Source organism: Delphinapterus leucas, chromosome 15 (assembly GCF_059928025.1).
Source record: "Delphinapterus leucas isolate spDelLeu-1000000601 "Yukka" chromosome 15, BTC_Dleu_Yukka2, whole genome shotgun sequence".
Classification (NCBI taxonomy): domain Eukaryota; kingdom Metazoa; phylum Chordata; class Mammalia; order Artiodactyla; family Monodontidae; genus Delphinapterus; species Delphinapterus leucas.
Window position 1 is genome coordinate 65858391 of NC_143143.1, and position 26125 is coordinate 65884515.

At 53.8% G+C, this 26125-nt stretch overlaps 1 protein-coding gene across 1 annotated transcript in view; it reads left to right on the plus strand.

Moving 5' to 3' along the window:
* Window positions 1–26125, plus strand: part of LOC149747487 (disks large-associated protein 4-like) — a 76385-nt gene that overhangs the window by 44260 nt on the left and 6000 nt on the right. The window contains exons 2-4 of the mRNA XM_089895431.1: window positions 18867–19938; window positions 23014–23255; window positions 25961–26075. Of these exons, the coding sequence (XP_089751557.1) occupies window positions 18867–19938; window positions 23014–23255; window positions 25961–26075 (1429 nt within the window). The remainder of the gene's footprint in view (window positions 1–18866; window positions 19939–23013; window positions 23256–25960; window positions 26076–26125) is intronic.

Below are 26125 nucleotides of genomic sequence, written 5' to 3' on the forward strand. Positions count from 1 at the left end.
GTGAGAGAGACGTAGGCCATTTCTGAAAGACCGCATGAGAAATTCCTTGGGGGGTCAGGTGGGAGGGAGACTTCCTAACTTTTGAACACATCCTGGGCATGTGCTATTTTAATAATGATGGTGGTGGGGGCTTCCCTGGTGGCGCAGTGGTTGAGAGTCCGCCTGCCGATGCAGGGAACACGGGTTCGTGCCCCGGTCCGGGAAGATCCCACATGCCGCGGAGCGGCTGGGCCCGTGAGCCATGGCCGCTGAGCCTGCGCATCCGGAGCCTGTGCTATTCAACGGGAGAGGCCACAGCAGTGAGAGGCCCGCGTACCGCAAAAAAAAAAAAAAAAAAAAAAAAAAATTGATGGTGGATGAGCCAGGGAGGCTGGAGGGGGCTGGGGAATTGTTGGACCAGAGCTGATGAGTGTCTAGTCATGCAGAGGATGTGGGGAGGGATGCAAGGGCTAGACGAGGCTGTTGGATGCTGCCACCCTAGAACGGCCTGATGACCTGTTGAATGTGGAAGACAGGGAGAGGGTAGCCATGGTAGCACAGCCATGTTGGAACATCCAGACCCAAGTGGACACCAGACCAGGGGCCTCCATGGAGGGGAGACCAAGAAACCATGCCAGGCTGGTCCCTGAGAGAAGGGCCCAAGGTAAGAACAGTCCATGGGGCCCAGGGATGCTTCCTCGAAGGTGCTGAGAAAACGACCAAAGCAAATTATTGGTGTCCATGGAGGGGCTGGGGCCGCTGGCCCAGGTCACGGAGGTCGCTGTTGGGAGCTGGAACCACAGTGGGGAGCTCACCCCTTGTCCTACCTGTTCAGCCCCTCACCTTGGCGAGGGACTGGGTGGGGGTGAAAGGTTCACCACTGAAGTCATGTTGGATGAGTCACCTCTGCTCTGCAGGGTGCACATGCCCTGTTGGTCTTGATCTCAGAGCTGGAAGGGGTGACGGGGCACCTATGGGGGGAGTATGGCTCATTGCAGGATGTTCGGATACCACAGATGGTTCTTGACCCTGGAACACAGCTTTGTAATTACCAAGTCCTGTACCTGACCCTCCCTTCCCATCCCTCCAAGAGGAGGGAACAGGGCTGAGTCCCCTTCGCCCAGGGCAGCCAGCTGGCAGACACTAGAATCTCAGACTGTGAGCTGTAGAGACCTTGAAGACTTCCTATTCCAGCCAACCCCCGTGTTGTGCAGATGGAAAAACTGAGGCCCAGAGGCCAGCAGGGGCCAGCCTGAGCTCACACCGTGGGTTAAGGGCCCAGCCAGGACCAGGTGGCAGGCTCCGTGCTCCATCTTGCTGGAGTTGTGGGGTGGGGGGAGTGGAGGGGGGGACAGTGGAAAGCCTTCAGGAGTCAAGTAGACCCCAGTTCGAATCCTAGCTCTGCTACATACCAGACAAGCCCCTCGCCTCTGAGCCCCAGTGTCCTCCTCTTTCAATCAGAATTAATGATGCCTCAGCCTTAGATTGGTGGGAGACCCAAGGATACCATGTCTTAAAGAGGCTGGTGATAACAACAAGGTCCTACAGTATAGCACATGGAACTATATTCAATATCTTATAATAAACTATAGTGGAAAAGAATAGGAAAAAGAATACACACAGACACACACACATAACTGAATCAGTCTGCTGTATACCAGAAACTAACACATTGTAAATCAACTATACTTCAATAAAAATATATATATATTTAAAAAAAATTTTTTAAGAGGCTGGTGCACAGCAGGCCCTCAGTGAGCACTGTTCCCCCTTAACATGTGGTGCTAAATGGGTGTGCACTTCTTCCTGAATTTATCATTTATTATGCACCTGCTGTATACCAGGCTCTGGGAGGTAGGTCAGACTCAGGAGCATCTTTGCCCTCAAGGAGCTCACAGTGTGTAGGAGAGAGGAGTCCAGATTTGCTGGAGGGGTGACTAAAGCATCATGTGCCCCCTGAGGGTCAGAGAAATACTCCCAGAGGAGATGGCATTCGGGCTGGGCCATTGGGGTGAGCAGGAGTTTCCTGGGCAATCAGGGGCAGCGGGGGGACACTCCAGGCAGAGGAAACAGCAGGTGCAAAGTCGTGGACATCTGAATCTCTCGTGTTCGGGGAGCCCCAAAGGACCCTTTATGTGTGGCTTCCAGGCGGGAGGCACGGATTGGGGCACGGGCAGCCTAGGAATCAGGCCGAGGGGCTTGGGTTTTATCTCAGTTGGTGTTTTCCTGGAGATCTAGAGACAGGGATTGCAGGGAGATCTTTTGGGGGGTGATCCCAGGAAAGCCTCACTGGGGAGTGGAGAAGGGAAGAAAAGGGAGTCGGTAAAGGATTGCTATCTAGGCAGGTACCGCTGTGGACGACGGGGGAGCCTGGGAGATGGAGTAGAACACAGAACTCACAGTTACCAGCACCCAATGGCTAAGGAGGCTGGGGGGGTTATCCACTAGCTCCCCATCCGTCATGGGTTGAGGGCTACTTCTGGGGGCATCAGCTCCCAGATATTTCCTGCTTGCCTTGTGCCCGGGCTGAGCTTGCTCCTATAGACAGAGTCACAGTCTTTGCAGGAGGCAGCCTTTGGTGGGTGGAGGTGAGTGTCCAGGGGATATGGGCAGGGCTCTGCCGGCATCTGCTACAGGTTTCATCCTTCCGTTGTCTTTTGGGGAAAAGGGACCAGCAGATCCCTGTGCCGGGAAACCCAGCCCCTGTGTGCTGCTTGTACAGCCCCAGCTCACCTTCCCGCAGGCATCCAGTGCTGAGGCTCTGTCCGCTTACCCCGGGTCAGGTCATGCCAGCTCAGAAGCTTTCAGATGACTCCTAGGAGCTGCAGTTTATTATTGTTTTATAAACTTTTGCAATAGATGATATACTCACCCGGATCAAAATTCTAAAGACTAAATGCAATGTGATATCCTGGATTGGATCCTGAAACACAGAAAGGACATTAATGGAATTGGTGAACTACAAATAAGGAAGTCTGGAGTTTCATTACCAGTAATGTACCTACGCTGATTTCTTAGTTTTGACAAATGTACTATTGTTATGTAAAATGCTAACGTTAGGGAAAACTGGGTGAAAGTTATACAGGAACTCTCTGTACTCTCTTTGCAACCTGGAATAATCTAAAATGATTCCAAAATAACAGGCTTATTTTTTCTTCATTCTAAAAAAACATAGTAGAAAGGTCCCCCTCCTACCCCGTCTTCCATCCACCTCATTCCTAGAGTTTTGGTTACCCTTCCACAGATAAGCAAAGATGAATAATGTTCTTTTGCCCCTTTTTCAGATGATTGGTGCCCTTCTGTGGCAGATGCCATAGGGGCCCTTCCCGCACCTCACTGTCTTGTTCACGTCAACTGCTTCTTCCAGGAAACACCTGCACCTCTCCAGCTGAGGGATTTCTTTCAGCTTTTTGCACAGGGAGGGCGGAAGTGCTGAGAATTCATGCCCCCAGGCAGTCCTCAGCCTGTGCAGGAGGAGGTGGAAAGTAAACACCCCTGCTCCCTTGGCCCTTGGAGGGAAGACTCTGAGATGTGAGTTCTCCCTGCCGCGCAGAGCTCCCGGGTGGGCCTGAGCTCAGTTGCCCACAGCTCAGGAACGCATCCTTTATTGCCTCTCCTTGCTTCCCACTCCTTCACTGTGCTTCCTAGAATCATCTTCCAAATAGACCCAAATCATTGGCTAGGGGTCTTCTTCTGAGAGAACTCAAACTAAGACAGGCCCTTGCTGTTTCCACTTACTGGTGCATTTCAGAGAGATTTTCATGTCAGTACTTGGAGCGGCGTCACTCTGCATAGTATTACATAGTGTGCTAGATCATAATTTGCTTATCCAGTCTCCTAATGGACATTTGAGTTGTCTTCAGGCTTTTGCCAGTACAAACAATGTTTCAAGAAGGGCCCTGTGGGGAATTTCCTGTTGGTCCAGTGGTTAGGGCTCTGCTCTTTCACTGCCGAGGACCTGGGTTTGATCCTGGGTCAGGGAACTAAGATCCTGCAAGCCGCATGGTGTGGCCAAAAAAAAAAAAAAAGAAGACGAAGAAGAACCCTGTGCACCACCCTCATTTCCTGTGCCTAAAGCTAGGCTGCTGGATAGTTCCTGGAAGTGGAATTGCTGGTGGCAGTGGCCTTTGGGGGCCTGATCTGTTTTTTTGTTTGTTTTTTATTTTATTTTATTATTATTTTTATTTTTAACATCTTTATTGGAGTATAATTGCTTTACAATGGTGTGTTAGTTTCTGCTTTATAACAAAGTGAATCAGTTATACATATACATATGTCCCTATATCTCTTCCCTCTTGCATCTCCCTCCCTCCCACCCTCCCTATCCCACCCCTCTAGGTGGTCACAGAGCACCGAGCTGATCTCCCTGTGCTATGCGGCTGCTTCCCGCTAGCTAGCTATTTTACGTTTGGTAGTGTGTATATGTCCACGCCACTCTCTCACTTCGTCCCAGCTTACCCTTCCCCCTCCCCGTATCCTCAAGTCCATTCTCTAGTAGGTCTGCATCTTTATTCCTGTCTTGCCCCTAGGTTCTTCAGAACCTTTTTTTTTTTTTTAGATTCCATGTATATGTGTTAGCATACGGTATTTGTTTTTCTCTTTCTGACTTACTTCACTCTGTATGACAGTCTCTAGGTCCATCCACCTCACCGCAAATAACTCAGTTTCGTCCCTTTTTATGGCTGAGTAATATTCCATTGTATATATGTGCCACACCTGCTGTTTTGATGGCGGATGGTCTACAGTCTAAATCTAGAGTCCCTGGGGTTCACCAAGGCCCCCCATGATCTGACCCCAGGCATCTGCCTCACCACCACACGGACAACTTGCCGTTTCCAAGATTTGCCTACGCTTTTCCCTTCTGTGAAATGCTCTTTCCTAGTTTCATCTGTTGAAATCTTTCTGATCCTCAGAGATCTGGCTGAAATGCCACCTCTTCCAGGGAGCCTTCTGGTGCCCCAGTGAGTATGAATCCCTCCTTTCACTGGGCCGCACACTCTGGCTTTGATGCTTCTTGGAACGTATTTTTGTGTTGTCTGATTGCTGTGTGTATTTATGCTCCTGCACTTGGCCACATGCTCTGTAAGGGCTGGAACCGTCTGAGCCACAGAGCAGGCTCCATAAATGTTGAAGGAAGGTCCCTCAGTAGGGCCCAAAATGAAACAGGCTGAGGCAGTTGATCTCTGGGGCCCACCTGCCCACAGTCAGACCTCTGGGGCTGGAGAACAGGGCAGTGTGTCCCTTGGATGACCTTTCCCTAATAGACCTCTCCCAGGAGGGCCATGGTGAGCAGGCAATTAGAGGTTGTGTCCCCTGATCCAAGCTTGGGGTTCCGTGAGCTGGTGGCAGACGGGACGTTGTTACCTGAAAGCTGAGAGGTAGCCCAGGGAGGTGACTGGAGGCACAGGCTCTGGAGCTAAACTGCCTGGGTTCAGATCCCAGCTCCATCACATCCTACCTATGTGACCTTGGACAAGTCACTTCTTTCCATGCCCTCTGTAAAGTGGGACTAACAATGGGATGCCCTTCCTAGGGCTTACTTGAGGATCCAATGAGACACTTCATATAAAGTGCTTATGCATATGTAGGAAGCACTTGATAAATAAGCTTCAGAAAGGTTTTGAAAGGCTTTGGCGGGCGGGGGGGGCGGCGGTCCCTGTAACAAGCACCTACAAAAAACTTTCCTGGGTGCTGTGCGGCACGCTCTTGCTGAAGCTCACACGTACCCTACAAGTGAAGTATCTTAATGTTTTGAATTGTGGTAGGATATACATAAAATTTACCATTTTAACCATTTAAGAGTGTGCAATTCAGTGACATTAAGTACATCCACCATGTTGTACAGCCATCACCACTATCTATTTCTAAAACTCTTTCATCATCTCTAAGAAGCATCTTGCACCCATTTAATAGTCACTCCTCACTCCCCCCTCCTCCTAGCCACTGGCAACCACTAATCGACTTTCTGTCTCTATTAATTTACCTCTTCTGGGTATTTCATATAAATGGTTTCATACAGTATGTGGGCTTTTGTGTCTTGCTCCTTTCATTTGGTGTAATGTTTTCAAGGTTCATCCATGCTGGAACGCATATCAGTACTTTGTTCTTTTTATGGCTGAATAATATTCCATTGGATAGCAAGTGAAGTATCTTATCCGTGCTTCCCAGGTGAAGAAACTGAAGCTTGGAGAGGCCAGCTGACCTGCATAAGGTCCCACTGCTGGGAAGAGGTGCCGCCACATTCAAACTCAAGTCAGATGGGATCTGACACCTGCTTTCTTCCTCTCTTAGCACCTCCTGGTGGACAAACGCTCTCCTATCCAACTAGTCCCATCTGGCCCTTCACAAGGGCCCCCGCACAGTTGGGATAATCCTCTCCATTTTCCAAATGAGAAAACCGAGGTGGGGAAGGAAGGTGACTTGCCTGAGGTCACACAGTGAGTCAGCCAGGACTGAGGGTCCCGGCCCCCACGAGCACCAGTAATGCTTTGACATGACAGACAAGGGGGTTATTGAGGTCCCTCCAGACTCTGATGGAATGGGAAGGGGAGAAGTCCTGCCTTTTGCCCCCTTCTTAGCCCTATATAGTCATCCCAGTGTGACCTTGGGGGCTGTCCATGGTGCTGATGGGCACCCTCTCTGCAGCTGTGGACAGCTGTCCCCCGCCATCCATCCCTGAGTGGTTTTTCGCCTTTTGTTCATCAGCAAAAAAAAAACATTTCTGTTGACCAGCACCTCAGTCAGACTGCTGACTGTCCCGCCTGAGCAACAGGGTGCTGGGGCACAGCAAGTACAGAGTCAGGAGACCTGAGCGCCTGGAAGCTTCCACCTGCTGTGTGACCTTGGGTGAGTCCCAGCCCCTGCCTGAACCCAGTCAGCAAAGTGTATCATGATGAGGTTGGACAAGATATGACAGATTCAGTGCTGAACATGCCACGATTAGCAGGCTTTAGAGAGGCTTCCATGGGCACTGCAGAGGGCGAGACCCCATCCCTATCCCCCTCCAGTCCCATGTAAGCATCATGGGCAACAACCACATGCAGTGATCCAGTTCCAGGCAGTGCTGTCCCAGCTGTCTGTGCTGGTGGAAATGGTCTCTATCTGCACTGTGCCTATGGTAGCCACCAGCGAAATGTGGCCATTGAGCAGTGGAAATGTAGCTAGTGAGACTGAGAAGCTGAGCTTTCGTTTTTATTTAATTCTATTTAAGTTTAATTAAACGACTAGAGCTGGTCTAGACACTTGGGCTCTGGGGACACGAGGAAGGGAGAGGGCCACTCAGAAAGTGCCCACAGCACAGAGCACACCCAGCCCTTGTTGGTTCTCGACCTCCAGAGTGCACTGGCCTAGGAGTCCAGAGGCCTGGGTTCAAACCACAGCTGCCACCAACATGATGTGTGATCCAGGCCAAATCTCATTCCCTCTCTGAGCTTCTAAGTAGCTAAACATGGATGGTGTCCAGCCCCGTCTGCCTGTGGGTATGTCCTGTTGATAAGGATAGCAATAGTGAATACATGTAGGACACTCACTGTGCCAGGTGTAGTGCCAAGCCATCTGGCTATATTAACTCACATCTCTCCCAACAATGCTTTTAGGATGCTGGACTCAGGGAGGTTCAGGAACCAGCTCAAGGTCACACAGCACCAAGATTCAAACTTAAGGAGCTTGCCTCCAGAGCCCACGTTCTCAGCCTCCATATTGCACTGCATGCAGGGGGAGGGCTGTACTCAGTCCTCCCTAGGGCCACTGCAGGGAGTGGCTGGAGCAAGGCAACGAGGCTTGGAGTGCCAAGTGGTAGCCCCCGGTGAGGCCTGGAGGTGGAGGGGAGGGGCTAGTCATGATCATCACCCTCTCCTCTCCCCAACTCAGGATTTTCCTAGGTGAGGGTGGGCTGACCTATTAATTCCCCTAGGATTGAGGGGGTCTTGGCTTGGAACTTTGGAGCAGAAGCTCAGATCAGACCTCATTTACTCCATCTCAGCCACAGACACCTCTTCCTTTGCCTGTGTCCCCATGTTCCCTCTTGCATGGGGTAAGCATATGATTCATCCTTTAAACCGTGACGCTTACGAGAATGAAACAGGCACTGGCCATCTGAGATTTAGGTTAATGGCTAGAATCCGAGTAAACCACGATGTATGTCACCCTCTTCATGCGTGAACATTTATGAGTGCTAGCTCTGTGCAGGGTCCTGCTTCTGGTACAGAGGAACACTCAGGACGGCCTGTGATTCCTTAGGGTGGTGGCTCCCATCACTGGGGAACCCAGAGGAGGCCTTACCCCCCACCTGCAAGGTCAGAGAGGACTTCCTGGAGGAAGAGGTATCTCTTCTGAGCTTTGAGGATATTAACTAGGGAAGGAGGCTAGGGACAGAGCATTTTTCAGGAAGGTTCTAGGGAACAGAAATAAACCAGCCCATCTGGGACCCAGACATGGAGAAGAAGCAAGAAAGGGGAATGGGTTAGCCCAATGATCAACTCCCTTCTCTCCCACTGGGCAGCTCCAGCTCTCTCCAGCTGCTCTCCCTCTGAGGCTCTGTCTATCCGGCCACCTCATTCGTTTAGCAACTGTTTACTGTGCACCTGCTATGTGATGACTCTGCCCTTGGTACTGGGGATACAGTTGAAAATGAAACAGGCGTGGTCGCCCAGCCACGTCTCAGAGCCCAGAGAGAATGGAGAGACAGATATTAATCAAGTACACAAGGAATCAAGCAGTATAACTGGAAACCCTGTGAGTGCTTTGAAGGAAATCGAGAACAGGGTCAAGAGAGAGGAGGGTGGGACAGAGGAACCACCTTGGACACAGGGGTCCGGGAAGGCCTCTGAGGAGGTGATGTTTGAGCAGAGATTCGAATCAACAGAAGTAGCCAGATATGTGAAGAATTGAAAGGAAAAATGTTCAGTCGGAGGGAACAGCATGTGTAAGGCCCTGTGGCAGGAAAGAGCTGGGGGGGCGCCGGAGAAATGATGAATGAGGGGACCAGTGTGGCTGAGTCAGGGTGAGAGGAGGATGGGGTTTTTGCCTGAGAGCGAGGGGAGACCTTGAAGGGGTTTAAGGGAACTGGGTGAAGCGATTCTATTCTATGTGGGTTTCTCAAAGGATGACTCTGTGATTCTGCCCCTGTAGTCCCTTTGTTCTGAGGGTCTGGGTCTGTTTCCTTCTACCTTTTCTGTGTCTGCCACACAAAGGTGAGTGCTGCGTGGAGGGTGTGCCTGTGACCTCCAGAGCCCCTGCTGAGGACAGGCAGTTTAAATGGGTGTGGTCTCAGCGAGGCCCGGTAAGCAGCCCTGTCCGCACAGAGCCCCACAGAGCCCCTCAGCCCGAAATCTGTGCCCCTTACCTCAGAGGAGCTGCAGCGCCCACATCCTGGGCCCCGTGTCCAGAGTTCACCAACAGGGTGGGCAGCCCAGGCATTCGGCTTTGAGCAGAGGAGGGGGCCCAAGGTAGGGACAGTGTCAGCCACGTGTCCTGAGCAGCCTGATCCAGGGGTGTCTGCTGGAGCCCTCGCCTGCTCTCTTGTTGACCAAACAACCAGTTGATTGAATGTCATGCTTTTCAAACAGTTGCTATGGACACAGACTTAGGCTGGAGACAATTCAGACCTTGAATCCATCAGGATAATGGAGGTGTCATAGATGGGAAGGATCCTGGAACCTCAGCCTGGAATGTGGGCTCAGGAGTCAGATTGATTTGCACCAGGCTCTGACCCCTACCAGCTGTGAGGCCTAGAGCATGTGACTTTAGCCATTTGAGCTTCTCTCTAACATGGATGTATCCGTTACCTATTTCTGCATTAAAAAAATTACACCGAAACTTAGCAGTGGCTTAAAACAACAAACATGTATTATCTCACACAGTTTCTGAGAGTCAGGAACCCAGGAACAGCCGCAGTGTGTGGTTCTGGCGCAGGGGCTCTCATGAGGTTGCAGTCAAGTTGTCAGCTGGGGCTGCAGCCATCTGAAGTCCTAACTGGGGCTGGGGGATCCACTTCCACGTGGCTCACTCATGCAGCTTGGAAATGAATCCTGGCTGTCAGCAGACTGCCTCAGTTCCTCCCCGCATGGACCTCTCCTTAGGGCTGCTTGAGTGTCCTCACAACATGGCGGCTGACTGCCCCCAGGGCCGATGATCCAAGAGAGCAAGAAAGAAGCTGCAGCGTCTGTTCTGACCTACCTCAAGTTATACTCGGTCATTTCCACAATATCGTGTTAGTTACACAGTCAACGCTGTTCGTGACGTGAATATCAGGAGGTGGGATCACCGGGGTGTACGTTGGAGGCTGGCTACCACAGTGGGTTCATCACCTCCACCAGGAAGAGCTGCAGTGAGGCTTAAATGAGCTCACAAATGGGAAGTGCCTGGTATCCAGTAAGCAGTCAAGAAAGGGTCACTTTGATTAGCGTGAGCTGAAAACGAACCACCCCGTTGCTGCCTCACTTTCTTCATCGTTTCTGGGCATCCCCAAGACCTTCTGCCACTCTTCCATTTAGCAAAAGCTTGATGAGTCTCTGCTGAGTCCAGGCCCTCTGCTGGGTGCTAGTGACACAGCAGTGACAAAGACAGATCCTGTCCCTGCTATCCCAGGTTCCACTGGCATAAATCTGGGTGATACAGAAGAAAGGGCTGGCAGGTAAGGGGCTGCTTTGGACGGTGGTCAGGGCCGGCTTCTCTGCGGAGGCAGCCTGTGTTGCTGAGATCTGGATGAAGTGAAGGAGGAGACACGTGGTCAGAGGCGGGCAGAACATTTCAGGCAGATGCACCAGTAAGGGCAAAAGCCCCAAGATGGGAGTTAATGATCTGTGTTCAAGGAACAGAAGGGAGGCCCAAGGGAGTAGGGGCAGGAAATAAGGTTGGAAAAGCAAGAAGTAAGAAGAGTAAAAAGATTGGCTTTGAGTCTAAGGGCCATGGGAGTTTAGATCGTCTAGGTGAGATCCAATGGGGTCCTGGCCCCGGGCAGGGCAGTGGAGGTGGGGAGAAGTGGTGGGATTGTGGGATATCTTGAAGGTGGAGTTGTTTTTGAAGGATTTGCTGTTGAATGGGATGAGGGGGTGGGGTGAGAGAAAGAGGAGTCAAGTATGATTCCAAGGTTTCTCTTTTTTTTTTTTTTTTTTTGGCTGTGCTACACAGCATGTGGGATCCTAGTTCCCTGACCTGGGATCGAACCTGTACCCCCTGCAGTGGAAGCACGGGGTCTCAACCACTGGATCACCAGGGAAGTCCCGATTCCAAGGTTTCTGACCTGAGCTAGCAGGAGGATGGAGTTGTCGCAAGCTGAATTGGGCCAGACTGTCAGAGGAACAGATCAGGGTTGGGGGGAGATCAGACATTTGATTTTGGACCCATCAGACATCCAGGGCGAGATGTCAAGGAGGCGGTTAGAGATACGAGTCTGGTGTTTGAGACAGTGATTGAGGAGTTGTCAGATATAGGTGGTGTTTAAAGCCACGAGTCTGGATGCAATCAGCAGGAGAGGGTGTGTAGAAAGAAGCAAGGGGCACCCAGCTCCTCTAGAATTTAGAGGTCAGAGGAAGGGAAGCCAGCAAGAGATAGAGCATGTGTGGCAAGAGAGGTGGGAGGAAAATGGGAGGGTTACCCAGAGATGAAGCCACAGTGTAACACAGCCTGCCTCTGTCTACTTCCACCCCTATCCCAGGTAGCATCAAGGTCCTGGAGGCCCCACAGAGCCCGTCCTTCCGTTCCACACATCATCCCTTCAGAGGCCTAAGGCAGTGCCTCCATCCTCCACGGACTTCTGTTTGGCCAGAATGTTCGGCCATACCACCCACATCATTGCCAGCCTTTCATCACTCCACTCGCTCTCCCATGTCCCACTCTAGCTGTCTCTCTCTCTCTCTTAACAGCAAGGCTCAGCATTGAACAGGACTATCCCCTCCCTTCATTTAGACTCTTTCTCTGTTAATGCGACCTTAGACGAAACCAGCCTTTTGGGTAGCACCAAATTCAGATATAGGTAGGAAATTGTAAGAGATCTGGGCAGGTTAAAGGGAGGGGCTGTCGCATAGCACAGGGATATCAGCTCGGTGCTTTGTGACCGCCTGGAGGGGTGGGATAGGGAGGGTGGGAGGGAGGGAGACGCAAGAGGGAAGAGATATGGGAACATATGTATATGTATAACTGATTCACTTTGTTATAAAGCAGAAACTAACACACCATTTTAAAGCAATTATACCCCAATAAAGATGTTAAAAAAAAAAAAAAAAAGGAAGGGGCTGTGAAGAAGGGAAATGGGGCTGGTAATGTCTGAAAAGGGGTTAGATCAGCAAGGGTCTTGATTGCCACACCAAGGAGTTTGGACTGAGGAGGGAAGAGCATCCAGAGAAAGTTCTAGATTAGGGAAATGGCTCAATCAAGTGAGTTTTGCTTCAGGAGGGGCCGTGCTGGGTTGTGTTCTTGACCTTGTCCCTGATTAGCTCTCCCATGCTCACTGGCCAACTCTGGCTCCAGGATGAGCTGGCGTAGGGCAGGGAGGCCCCGCTCTGTGCAGATGGGGGTAGCGGCTGCAGACACAGAGGCTCTGTGGAGCTGGGAGGGCTCTTGGGGAGGCAGCTGCTCGGCTGGTTCCTCCACGTTTCCATGAGGGCAATGAAGCTTATATTAATGAGAGGTAATTATTGGCACCCGGATGGGCCTAAGTATAGCTCAGAGACAAAGGCAGTGCAAGGCAGCCAGCCGCTTCCCTTGCAAGGCTGAGGCCTGCCTATTTTAAGACTTCCCCAAGGTGAGGCTCCTGCCACCGCTGGGTGTCGGGTGACTGAGGGGTTGGCACCCAGAGTTCCAGGAATCCTGACCAAGAGAGCTCAGAGGGAATCTGTGTAGCCAGATGCCCAGACCACCCTCATGCAGACCCTCTACCGCCTAGAGGTGGAAACTGAGAGGGACCAGAGAGAGGGACCAGTCCAAGGTCACAGCAAATACAGAGCAGAGCCAGAGTTTGAATCCCGGTGCAGTTGCATGCACTTTCCACTAAGCTGTGCAACATCCTACACTGGACACCTTGGCCTGCCCCCAAGAAGCACAGTGAGGTGAGGGCTGGAGCATGACTATATTTATCAAGCACCTAGAGGCTTTCTGTATGACGCCACAATTCATCCTCATCGTAATCTTGAAAAGTAAAGATCCTCATACCCATGTTATAGAAGAAGAAACTGAGGCTTAGGAGGAGTCATTAAATCACCGACTGTCCCGCAGGAAGGAGAGAAAGAAGTAGAACCCAGTTACACCCTGTCTTAGGGTCAGATTCCCCAGGAAACAGACTCTGAGGTTTGCATGGGAAGTCTCTTGGGAACACCTGTGACAGGTGAGGAGCGCAGGATCGGGCAGGGGGAGGAGTTGAACGGAGACGCAGTTACAACAAAGGCCTCAGTAAATCCCAGGGGAAGCTCTGGAGCTGGGATGGCCTTTTTTTTTTTTTTTTTTGCGGTACGCGGGCCTCTCACTGTAGTGGCCTCTCCCGTTGCAGAGCACAGGCTCCAGACGCGCAGGCTCAGCGGCCATGGCTCACGGGCCTAGCCGTTCCGTGGCATGTGGGATCTTCCCGGACCGGGGCACGAACCCGTGTCCCCTGCATCGGCAGGCGGGCTCTCAACCACTGCGCCACCAGGGAAGCCCGGGATGGCCCATTTGTTCTGAATTGGACAAGGAAGCCAGACCTTGGGGCTGCACATCAATCAATTACTAGACACAGGCTGCCCCTGGGAAGAAGCATCACCTTGGGTGAGGCATCTCCCTTTGGCTGAGAGCAAGTCTTAACAGGTACCCGGCTGTGAACTGTCAGCAGCCAGTGCCCTTGGCAGCTGGAGACGTGAGTGCCTCAGTCCTGAAGCGAGGCTGAGGCTGGAGAAGCTGGCAGAAACCAGAGCACGCTGGGTCTTTTGGACCTCCACTCTTCACTGAGGCACCTCTTCATGCTGCCCCACCCTCCTCACCCTCTACTCCTCAGATGGCAACGCAGCCCCAGCGTGGTCCCTTTCCTTCGCACACCCTCTAGTTCAGGAGGGCCAGTGGGGTTAAGAGTAAAGAGCCCTGGGTTCCAGGCTGGAGTGACCTTGCTGTGAGGCCTCATGCTGTCCCTTCCCCAGGATGACACTCTTTGTCTCGCAGTTCCTTTAGCTCCAGTAGGCCACGTGACTGGAGCTGAAGTTTAGAGGTCTGCAGAGACTAGCTCCCCAATGGCCTTGAATGCCAGGCTCAGAGCCGAGCGTTCGTCCCAAGAGCCATGGAAAGCCACTGAAGGGAAAGAACACTATTGCTTTGGCGTTTTAGAAATATCACTCCAGCTGCAATTTGCAAGCTGGATTGTAAGGGTCTTAGAGTGGATGCAGAGAGACCAGGGAGAAGGCTGCTGTGATTTTCCAGGTGAGCGGTGGCAGTGACATAGGCAGAGGCTACAGAGAGGGGATGGCATCAGAAAATATAACTGAGGCAGAATTGCTGTGGCTGTCGTAGTTGGGGTTCCTCAGAAGCATGACCAAGATAAAGATTCAAGTGCAAGTACTTTATTTGGGAACAGGCAGTACAGAGTGGGAGGGGGGAGATAAGGCAGAGAAGGGAGGCGGCCAGTGAAGGGAACATTATCAGGCAAGTGATCTCTGTGCGTAACTGGAGCTCCATCCCACTGAGGACTGTAGAGCCCATTCCTCAGTTGTCCCACCCAAGTGGGGAAGACCTGGGGTATTTATACACAAACTCCCCAACAGTCAGTGGCTGAGAGCTGCAGCCTGATGGCATATGGGGCAGGGGGTAGGGTGGGTAATTCCCTGGCGGTTCCTGCCAGCCATGTGTGAGCAGAGCACGCTCCAGCTGCTACAGAAAGCACCCCCTCCCTCCGGCAGGGATGCACATGGTGACAGTTGGAAGTCAGCCTGTTGGGCACTGCAGTGATGAGGCCACAGGAGATACGGGTGGGGTACCCACAGCCACTGCTGTAGTGACCAATTGGACATGAGGTCTGTATCAGGCTCTTGTTGAAAGACACAGAAACCGAACTCAGACTTCAGCAAAAAGTCTCTTAACTCTCATGTCGGAGACGTCAGGCAAGATCTTGACAGAGGACTCAAGGCTGACACTCAGACAAAGATAGCAGCCCTAACAGGAAGGAGGACACTTCTTTCCCAAGAGTTCAGCCATAATCCCAGGGCCGACTCTCATTGGCTAACAAGGATCCTGTTCCCATCTCTGAGCCAGTCAGTACTCAGGGATGCAGGACTCTGATTGGCCAGGCCTGGGTCATATGTCTACCCCTGGGGCTCTGGCATAGGACTGGCTCCACCTGGACCACAGGAACTGAGCCTGAATCATTTTCCAGGCACAGTGGGAGCTGTTACGAGGGGAAAGACAAGGAAGGTCAGGAGAGGGAAGAATTCATGGAGGTGCCAAGGTGTCTGGCTTGAGCCCCTACTGGGTGACATTGAAGCATTTTACTGATAGGGGGATACTATGGGCCTTCTCAGAACCCTGGGATGCACCGGCATTTAAGGTGGGGTAGAAGGATAGACACGCAGGGCCCCAGAAGTCAGAGACTATTTTAACAATGAGGATTCAGTCCCAGGAAGAAAAGCGGAGGTCACTTGTGGTCATTAAAGTTTCTAGCTGGTATCTAGAGGTCTCCCTGAGGCTGGGAACCCCCACTCGCCCTCCTTTAATCCCAGAGGCACCTCCAACGCAGGGACCTGTCTAACTCCTCCCCCGACAAGCCAAGCAAGGGACCTCATCATCAAGACCACCAGGACTGAGGGCAGGGTTTGTCCCCCAGGGAATGAGGATGTGCCAGCGCTTCACAGTTCACCAAGCATTTTCCTACCCCCTCCCTCACTTCCTCCTCTGGCCCCACTTGGCAGATGCATAGTCTGAGGCTCAGGGCCCAGGTTCCCATGGTCCTCCTGGGGCAACTCTGGATTCCTGGGGTCGGGAGTGCCTGGCATATGAAATTGAAGCCAGCTTCTCCCTGGGAGGGCTGGAGAAGGTGCCCCGGTCTGGGAGGAGAAGTGTGTGCACTTCTGGGGCAGGGCTCTGCAGCTATCTTCTGCTCCTGGTGACCAGCCCTCTCCACCTCTGGTATTTCTAGGGAGTCAGGCCCCTGCCTAGCCAGCGAGCCAGAGGGCTGTGTTTGCAAACTCTCCTGAGTTTTCAGTATCATTGCCCTTACTTGAGTGGGCATCAAGGACATATTGCTGCACACACAGCTCTCCAGCTGGAGAGCCAAGGAGGCTGGCCTCTGAGTCCAGGGACACTGCAGCCCTGAGGGGATGCAAGGAGGCCAAGAAGAGGCCAGGAGCAGGAGGGATATGCGGGTGGTTTTGCATTTGCCTGAAATTGTCTTCAAGAAGAGGTTTGCCCAGAGGGAGCTGCTGCGGGCTGGAATGGAGGAGGATACTTGACAGTCTGGGACACTGACGGGGTGGCTGAAGCCTGAGTTACCTATTTCACCTTGGCTAGAACTGCTTCTCTCAGGCTCAGTTTCCCCATCTGTAAAATGGAGATAATGGTCCCCCACCACATGTGGCTGTTGTAATGAAGATAAAAATGTGTGTCGGCAGACTCCCTCTCCAGGCTGGGGATAAATGCTCTGACAGGCCGCCTGGTGGAAGCAGAGATGCTTCCGATGTGACTGTTCAGCTACAAGGACCATTGCTAAAATGCTCTGGACTTCAGGAGTGGGGTCCATCAGGCTCCCAGGGGCAGGGAGAGGCTCTGGCAGAGAAGGGGGAGAATTCCAGCCAGTGGACTCTGCAGAAGCCTCAGGGCTTAGGAAGCCTTGGGGCACATTTGGTCATGAAAATGGCTAGGTCCAAGGAAGTAATTCTCAGATCCCTGAGGGTCGTAGGGCCAGCAAGCTCCAAGTGACAGTGGCAAGGCAGCTGTGCAGAGGGATAGGAAGAGCTGTGGGTCTCAGCCCTGCCTCAGCTACTGAACCCACTATGTGATCTTGGGTAAGTTCTTCCCCTCAGAGGGCCTCAGTTTCCCCATCTATAAGATGGGGGTTTCACCTAGGCCAGTGTTTTTCATGCAGTGTTTGGTGGGGTCTGGGCTTTGCCTTAAGAGCTGCCCTGCGGGGTGGGAGGGTGTCTCGGACACCTAAACTTATGCTTGGTGTATGAGTTTCCTATTGCTGCTGTAACAAATTACCACAAACTTAGTGGCTTAAAACACACAGATTTATTATCTTACAGCTCTAGAGATCAGAAGTCTAAAATGGGTCGCAGGGCTGCATTCCTTCTGGAGGCTCTAGGGGAGAATCTGACTCCTTGCCTCTTGCAGCTTCTAAAGGCTGCCTGCCTTCCTCGGCTCATGGCCCCACATCACTCTGACCTCTGCTTCCGTCATCACATCTCCCTCTTTGACTCTGACCCTCATGCCTCCCTCTGACAAGGACCCATGTGATTAGGTTGTGCCCCTGCAGATAATCCAGGAAATCTCCCCATCTCAAGATCCTTAACCATATCTGCAATGTCCCGTTTAACATGTACAGTATCATAATCACAGGTTCTGAGGATTAGGCCTGGGCATCTTGGGAGCCATCATTCTGCCTCCCGTACCTGGCTTCAGCCGGAGCCCGTCCACTCTGGCCCAACCCCTCTGAGATATCCTCTGTCCCCAGTGCCCTTGGCCTCACTTGCTCCGTTCCAGCCATACCAACTCCTTGCAGATCCTCAGCACACCAGGCACACAGGCCAGACCAAGCCTTGGGACTCCTCCAAGCATGACTAGTGGGGTCCAGGGCTAAGAAAGCTTGCTGACCTCCCCCTGTGCCCCATGGTACAGATGGAAACACTGAGGCCCAGAAAGGAAAGGGACTTACCGAAGTTTGAGACTGGCATTTCCAGGATGGTTCTGGCTGGAAGGCCCATTTTACAATAGAGAAACTGAGGCACAATGGCTCCACCTACACACCATCCTGAGGATATGCTCCTGCTGTTGACTTGCTGGGAACTCTGTCCCAGGCCAGGTGTCATTGATTCATCCCAGTAGGAAAGGATGGGCTGATGGGCTTGTTGGCCTGTCTGATGACTGCAGCCCCCAGCCTCTAGCCCAGGGGTCACACTCAGTAGACTTTTGTTGAGGACAGAGTGGGTTTTTACAGAGGGTTTACATTTTGACGTAAGGATTCTTCTGCTAAAATAGAGGTGGACAGTACTACCCTCAGACCTGGGTAAGAGGGGCCCCGGCCCCAGGCCCCACTCTTTAGGAGGCCTCTCTGGCCCTCTCTCAACCTTGTTGTTCCCCACGAGGCAAGGAATGTTCAGGGGCCAAGGGAACATGCCCACCCAGAGCCTACATCCCCCTTTCGACCACACTCTGCACCCTGGGCAGACCCCAGCCTGGAATTCCCTGCCCCAAAGACCCCAGGCCTGCTTCCAGGGCCAGCACAGATCCTCCCATGGTGGCCTACACTGCCAGTGGGACCAGCCCTAGGGCTGAGGGGTGGCTGTTTGGGGGGCATGTGGAGTGAGCTGGGGGTGCACGCATGGGTGGGGCTCCTCGTGGTGAGGAACAGAGTCAGAGACAGGAGGAAAAGGGCGGGCAGGCAGCTTCCCCCTGCCCACATGCTGCCATGGAATTCGGAGGAGACCAAGAAGTCTGAGTTCGAACCTGGCTCTCCAGGTTATTGTGAAAATATGTTCGTCAAGGTAGGAGAGTAGAACATATTTTGTTTAAAGTCTTGCTAGCCTGAGGTGTCGCTTTTATTTATCCATATGCTATGTGGGTCTCCATTTGTACTCGTGATTCCCGACCCACAATGTTAAGGGCAGGCCAGGAGTCTTCAGAAATCCTCCCAACCTTGAGATCTGCGGGGGTCTGGCTGACCTTCCCAGCATCCTATCCCCTCCAAATCCAGCTAACGCCTGTCCGTCTTCTCTCCCCAGATTAGCTGCTGCCCGGGAGAGGAGACCCGGGCAACGCGCTAGGGCGACGGCCCCTGCCCCGAGGGCCGGGATCATGAAAGGCCTCGGTGACAGCCGCCCCCGCCACCTGTCCGACAGCCTGGACCCACCACACGAGCCCCTGTTCGCAGGGCCTGATCGAAACCCCTACCTGCTATCGCCCACGGAGGCCTTCGCCCGCGAGGCTCGCTTCCCCGGGCAGAATGCTCTGCCAGGGGACGGGCTTTTCCCGCTCAACAACCAGCTGCCACCACCGAGCAGCACCTTCCCCCGCATCCACTACAACTCCCACTTCGAGGTGCCAGAGGAGAGCCCCTTCCCCAGCCACGCCCAGGCCACCAAGATCAACCGGCTGCCCGCCAACCTCCTGGACCAGTTTGAGAAACAGCTGCCTATCCACCGCGATGGCTTCAGCACTCTCCAGTTCCCCCGCGGGGAGGCCAAGGCCCGGGGCGAGAGTCCTGGCCGCATCCGCCACCTGGTCCACTCGGTCCAGCGGCTCTTCTTCACCAAGGCGCCCTCCCTGGAGGGCACGGCAGGCAAGGTCGGCGGCAATGGCGGCAAGAAAGGTGGCCTGGAGGACGGCAAGGGCCGGAGGGCCAAGAGCAAGGAGCGGGCCAAGGCCGGGGAGCCCAAGCGGCGCAGCCGTTCCAACATCTCGGGCTGGTGGAGCTCCGACGACAACTTGGATGGTGAGGGTGGCACGTTCCGCAGCGGTGGCCCAGCCTCTGGACTGATGACCCTAGGCCGCCAGACGGAGCGCAGCCAGCCACGCTATTTCACACACGCCTACAACACCATCAGTGGGCACATGCTCAGAGCCGCCAAGAACAACACCGCCGAGCTGACCGCCCCGCCACCTCCGCCGGCACCCCCGGCCACCTGCCCCAGCCTTGGGGTGGCCGCGGACACCAACTATGTCAAGCGGGGCTCCTGGTCCACCCTGACCCTCAGCCACGCCCATGAGGTCTGCCAGAAGACCTCAGCCACCTTGGATAAGAGCCTGCTAAAGTCCAAATCCTGCCACCAAGGTCTTGCCTACCATTACCTGCAGGTGGGTCCCTGCCAGGGTCAGGGTGGGGTGAGGGATTGTGGGGAAGGCACCAGTTTGAGGCCCAGCTCTGTCACAGATTGACTTGGAAAGTTGTTTCACTCAGGCCTCTGTTGACTCGCCTAGGAAATGGGTGGCTGGTGGTATCTTGCTGGTAAGAGGATTCCTTCCACTGGTCATGATCTCAGCAGACATTGATTAGGACCCTTTTGAGACCAGCCCTGAGTAGGAACCAAAACATGTCCCTTCGCTTTAGAAGAAAAATATGGAAGCTGTGCCTTCTATCCCCTCCGAGGACCAATTGCACGGCATTCTGCTTGCCAGCCTCCTGCCTGGTACTGCCCCCAGACTGGGGGCTCCTTGAGGATAGGGACCATATCTGGTGCAGCTCTGTGTCCCCAGGGCCCAAGACAGGGTCTGTCATACAGGAAGTGCTCAAGAAACATGAGAGGAGAGAGGGGTAGATGAACAGATGGACCCTTGAATGAATAGAGTGAGAAATAAATAAGACATAGTCCCGATTATCAGGATGCTGGGAGAGAAAGACACATGAGCAGACACTCCTGTCAGCATGAGCGGAATGTGATGGAGATGAGCAGGGGGACTGCAGGAGCCCCGAGGCCCTAAATCAGTTTGGGGGACTAGCTTTTTTCTTTCAAACACTAATGTTTATTGAGGCACTTATTATGCATGAAGGCTGCACTCCTGGAAAGTGGCAGAAGGCTCAGAGACATCTCTGCTGCTACACTTGTGCTGGTTCTCTCAAGGGCAGGGTGAGTGGCTGAGAACTGGGTGGCTCCCGGTACCAGAGCCCAAGCTGTGGGTGAAAGTTACAGGAAGTAGATTTCGGTTCACCTGCAGATGGAAGGGGCTGTTTCAGTAGGTAGTGAGTCCCTCATCCTGGAGGGTGTGTCAGCACAGGCCTGGCCAACCTTTGGGAACCCATGAGATGCATTTTTTTTTTTTGTGGTACGCGGGCCTCTCACTGTTGTGGCCTCTACCGTTGCGGAGCACAGGCTCCAGACACGCAGGCCCAGTGGCCATGGCTCACAGGCCCAGCCGCTCCGCGGCATGTGGGATCTTCCTGGACTGGGGCACGAACCCGTGTCCCCTGCATTGGCAGGTGGACTCTCAACCACTGTGCCACCAGGGAAGCCCCATTAGATGCATTTTGAACCAGATGAACATCAAAGTCTGACCTGAGTTCTTGTCATTCCATATACAATAACAAAGACAGTGAGACTATGGGGGGAGGAGGCTATTTTTTTCAATAGGAGGGAAATGAAATCTAGGCACTATTTTATATATTTAAGGCTTTTGTGGCTCTCAATCTACTTCCTTAGCTTAGAAACATCAGAGGGGGTGGTGTGTGACTTAGCTCCCTCTCAAATGATATGGTTTGGTCTGATCACGTGAAAATGCTTCAGAAACACCGTGAAACGGTGGCCCTGCAGGCCCTGGAGTGGTGCTGCCTCCTTGCTCAACAGGAAGTAGGTGGGTAAGGGCTGGGGAAGCAACAGGTGTTGAGCAGGGATATACAAAGCCACCTTCCCAAGGGACGGGTGCAGGTAGGAAGGATGGACTAGCAAATGGTTTGGGGTAGAATGTGCAGGTCCTGGTGACTGGCTGGGCAGTCAGTTGGGGAGGAGGGTGCTAATGGGAAAGCTGCAGGAGTCGGGGACCTGGGATGGGAATCCCAGGCAGGGACCCTCCCTCAGCCAAGAATCAGCCACTGGCAACGTGGGAACTGAGAAGAACGTGGTCTCTGTGCAGACGTGGTGACTTGGGGAGTGTGGTGTGCACTTGTGGGCATGGCGAAGAATGGGTGTGCTGTGTACGTTGAGAAACACGTGTGCCTGGGTGTCCGCGGTGACATATAGACCCAGTGAAGGTGTGTGCTCTGTATGTGTTGAGGCGGGGACATGGTGAGGAGGGACAAGTTGAGATGTGTCCGCAGTGCAGTGGTGGCTGGTGTGCACGTGAGGAGGCGTGTGCGCTCTGTGCTCACGTTGTGCACTCACTGAGGGGCGGGCACATGATGAAGTGGCTGGGCTGCATCCTTGGGGAGAGGGGTGTGCGGGGAAAGGGTATGCTTGCTCTCTGAGGTGCATGCACATGGCACGGCGTGTTCACCCTGTGCTCGGGCTGAGGTACGTGTGAGTGCTGAGATGAGCATACTCCATAACGAGGTGAATATCCACTGTGTGGACACATCGGTGGGTATCAAGTGAACAAGAGTGTAGACAGTGTGTGCTGTCCCGGAGCAGCTGGCAGAGCCTGGCCTCAGAAGGGCAGGGGAGGTCCCCTCAGTTGGTTTCTGCCACTGTAACCACTGAGGACCAGGGCTGCCCTCACAGCTGTGACCTTACCCTTATCACAGCCCCCTTCCACAGATGGGGTCCCTGGAGTTCAGATGGGAACACTGAGCGCTTTTTCCAGCTCACCACATGGCTGCCAGACCCCACAAAGCCCTTGTGCTCTCTGTACCTCAGTTTACCCACCTGTAGGATGAGGAATGTTGTTTGGCCCCAAAGACCTCACCTCCGTACTGATGTGCTAGGGTCCCCTGATTCATCCTCCCCCACCATCCTAGGGTCCAGGGACCTCTCTCAAGCCTGCTGTTCTTATCCGGGCAGTGGGATCATAAGCCATCCACTGAGATAGCAGGGGAAGTAATGGGAACACAGGGGTTGCTCAGAAGGGTAGCTGCAGTGGAAGCCATTGTGATCATCCTGTCTGGACGGTTTTGCTGGGGCACACTCAGCCTGGGATCCACGGAGATCTGAGGCTGGAGAAGGCCACATAGTGAAGCTGCGGCAGAACTGGCTCTGGAACCCAGGTATCCTTCCCAGCCCCGGCTCTGCCCTGCTCATGGGTGCCTTTAGTGGCAGTACCCAGCACCGAAGGCCGAATTCCCCGAGGTGGGCAGCGAGGGAGCTTCAGGGGCCTGGAGATGGGGGTTCTAGCGTGCAGCTCACTCCCCAGGTGATGAGCCCGAGGCTGGGTGGCCGGCGGCGCGCTGGGGGTGTGCGCTGCCCCCTGAGCCACCCTTGCTGAGGGCTGTCCGCCCAACCCCAGGTGCCCGGAGGCGGCGGCGAATGGACCACCTCGCTGCTGTCCCCGCGCGAGGCGGACGCCACAGGCGAGGGCCCCATCCCTTGCCGGCGAATGCGCAGCGGCAGCTACATCAAGGCCATGGGCGACGAGGACAGTGACGAGTCCGGCGGCAGCCCCAAGCCCTCCCCCAAGACGGCGGCGCGGCGCCAGAGCTACCTGAGGGCCACGCAGCAGTCGCTGGGAGAGCAGAGCAATCCCCGCAGGTGAGCGCACGGTCCCGCCCCCTAGAGTCGCGCCCGCAGGCCAGCCCTGCCCCCAGAAGCCCCACCGTGGGAGAGCCTCTCCGAAGTCCAAGTCCCGCCCCAGGAAGCCTCTGCTCACCAGTGAGTCCTGCCCCCTGGGAACCCCGCACCAGAAGCCCTGGTCACCTGTGAGTCCTGCTCCCTAAGGGGACCACTCCCTTAAAGTGAGCCACGCCCGCAGGCTTACCCTGCTCCACTGGGGCACCGCCCACTTGTGAGCGCTCCTCTGGGAAAGCCTCTTTACACTCGTACCGCCCTGGCTCACAGGCAAGCTTTGCCCTCTAGGTGAGCCCTTCACAGGTATGTCCCACCCCTGGGAACCTCGCCTTCCTCCTCTTCAGCCGCCAGCCCGGAGATCCCAGCCCCACAGATGAATCCTGCCCTCCAGCCTCAGACCCAGGTGAAGCCCCAGCCCCAATGATCCAGGCCCCCTAGGTGAACCCTCCTTCCGGTTAGCCCCCTTCCTGAGATCTTCGTCCTTAGGTTGGCCCCTGCACTTTGATGAGTTGACTCCGGAGAGCCCTGCCATTTGGTGAACCCACCCCATAAGCCCCCCACAGTTAAGTCCTGACCACAGGTGAGCCTTATCCTTTGGTAAATCATAAGGGGAGTCTCTCCGGAGTGATTGGCCCGGGTAAAACCTGCCCACGGGAGCTACATCCCCAGATGATTTCCACTCGTACAGGGGAACTGCCCCAGGAGACCCTCTTCTTCAGTTAGAAAACCCTGCCCTTAGTGAGCCCACCCCTTGTGCCAGCACTGCCCAGGGAAGGCCAGAGCCCCCTCTGCCAGTGCCCCTGTAATTGACCCCTGAGTTGAGCTCCGAGATTGGGGATGAGGGAGGATCCAGAAGTGAAAGGGAGATAGACAGCCTTCACCTGTCCCATCCCCCGGCCTGCATTCCACCAATGGAGCCCCATCCTGTTGCTTTAAGACTGGGAAGAGTTAGTGAAAGCATGGAACATGAAACACGTGCACACAGGAAGCAACAATTAACATGTTAGAGAAGTGAGCCTTTCACATGCAGAAGTCACCGTGGGGATTAGAACAGAAAAGAATGAGTGCAAAACAGGTGAAAGTTGGTGTAGGTGATTCAGAACCCACTGAGGGAGAGAAGCAAAAGCAAGTCAGAAACAGACAAAGGACTTGGAACAGTTAAAGGAAACAAACTTAGCCCCTAGTTCTTCTACTCCTGGGGGCAAGAGCCAGAGTTTCATTGGAGGAGGTAGCCTGGGAGGACTGCAGCAGAGGGAATAGAGCAGGGCAGGTGACAGTAGACTGAAGCAGGGAGTCTCATTGGCTGGGACAGAGGCAGGGAATGGCCTCCAGGTGGGAATTCAGGACACCACCAGCCAGCCATTCCTAGGTCTCACCCTCTCTGAGCCTCAGTTTCCCTAGCTTTAAGTGAAGGGGGCTGAGCTAGATGATCTCTAAGACCCCTTCTACTCCTGAGATCCTGCAATTCCTTGAATAACCTGTGGGCATGGAGGTGGGAGGGGTGGGCAGGACCAGGGCCCAGGCCTTGAATGAGAGGGAATTGATAATAGTAGTACAGGCATACCTCAGACCACCGCAATAAAGTGGACATGGCAATAAAGTGAGTCACACGAAATGTTTTTGTTTTCCAGTGCATGTAAAAGTTATGTTTACACTATAGTCTAAGTGTGCAATAACATTATGTCTTTTAAAAAGTACATACCTTAATTTTAAAATGCTTTATTGCTGAAAACTGCTAACCATCACCTGACAACTCCGGGTTGCCACAAACCTTCCATCTGTTAAAAAGAAAAGTAGAGAAAAACAAAATAAACAATCTCTGCAGAACGCAGTAAAGTGAAGTGCAATAAAAGGAGTATTCCTGTAGTAACAGTAATGCGGGCCATCTGTCAGCCCTTGCTGCGCTCTGGGCTCTGTGCCTGCCCCAGTGCCCTTGAATCTGCATCACTGAAACCTCCTTACAGCCCCAGCAGGCAGGCACAGTGACATCCCCCACTTTATAGGTGAGGAAACTGAGACTTAAGGGGCGACGACTTGCCCAGGGTCACCCAGTGAGGAAGCTGGATTCCAATCCAAGTTTGTCTATGTCAAGGCCCTGAGCTATTGGCGGCTTGGACCTTATTTCCAGAGCAGGGGAGTTGGGGAGGGGGAGGCCCAGGGTCAGGTAGATGTGAGAAAGATTGAAGAGCCAGGGCTATGGGGAGAAGTGGTGAGTCTTCAGAAGCCTGGTGGAGGCTACCTGGACATTGTGTCAAAACTGATGACCTTTGGGCAGCCCTGGCCGGAGGTCAAGGCTGTGGGCCTGGACCCATCTCCTCTGTCCAGCCCCTGGAATTGCCCCAGGCCTGCAGAGGAGGGGGCTGTAGGATCGAGCTGGTGTGGCCCACCCCTGGTTTGAAACAGTCAAGAGCAAGCTTGTGCTGCCACCTCGCGGTTGCAGTGGGCATAACAGGTGAGGGCCATCGGCACCCTCCAGACTCACAAGGCCTCCAAAAGCTGGGAGCAGCTCTCCCCTTGCTCATCACCCCCCAAACTACCCGGGATGGCAGTGACTTCCATCTTACCCTCTGCCACTGGATAACCTTGGCCCGTTTTTCCCCCTCTGGGCCTCAGTTTCCCATGCTGAACAAAGGGTGGGCTGAGCCCCATCTGCTCCCCATCCCCACCAGGAGTCTGGACCACCTGGATTCAGTGGATATGCTGCTGCCCTCCAAGTGTCCGAGCTGGGAGGAGGACTACCACCCCGTCAGCGACAGCCTCAACGACTCCAGTTGCATCAGCCAGGTAAGGGTGGCAGGCAGCCAGAAGGTCAGAGGGCTTGGGAGAGCCCCAAC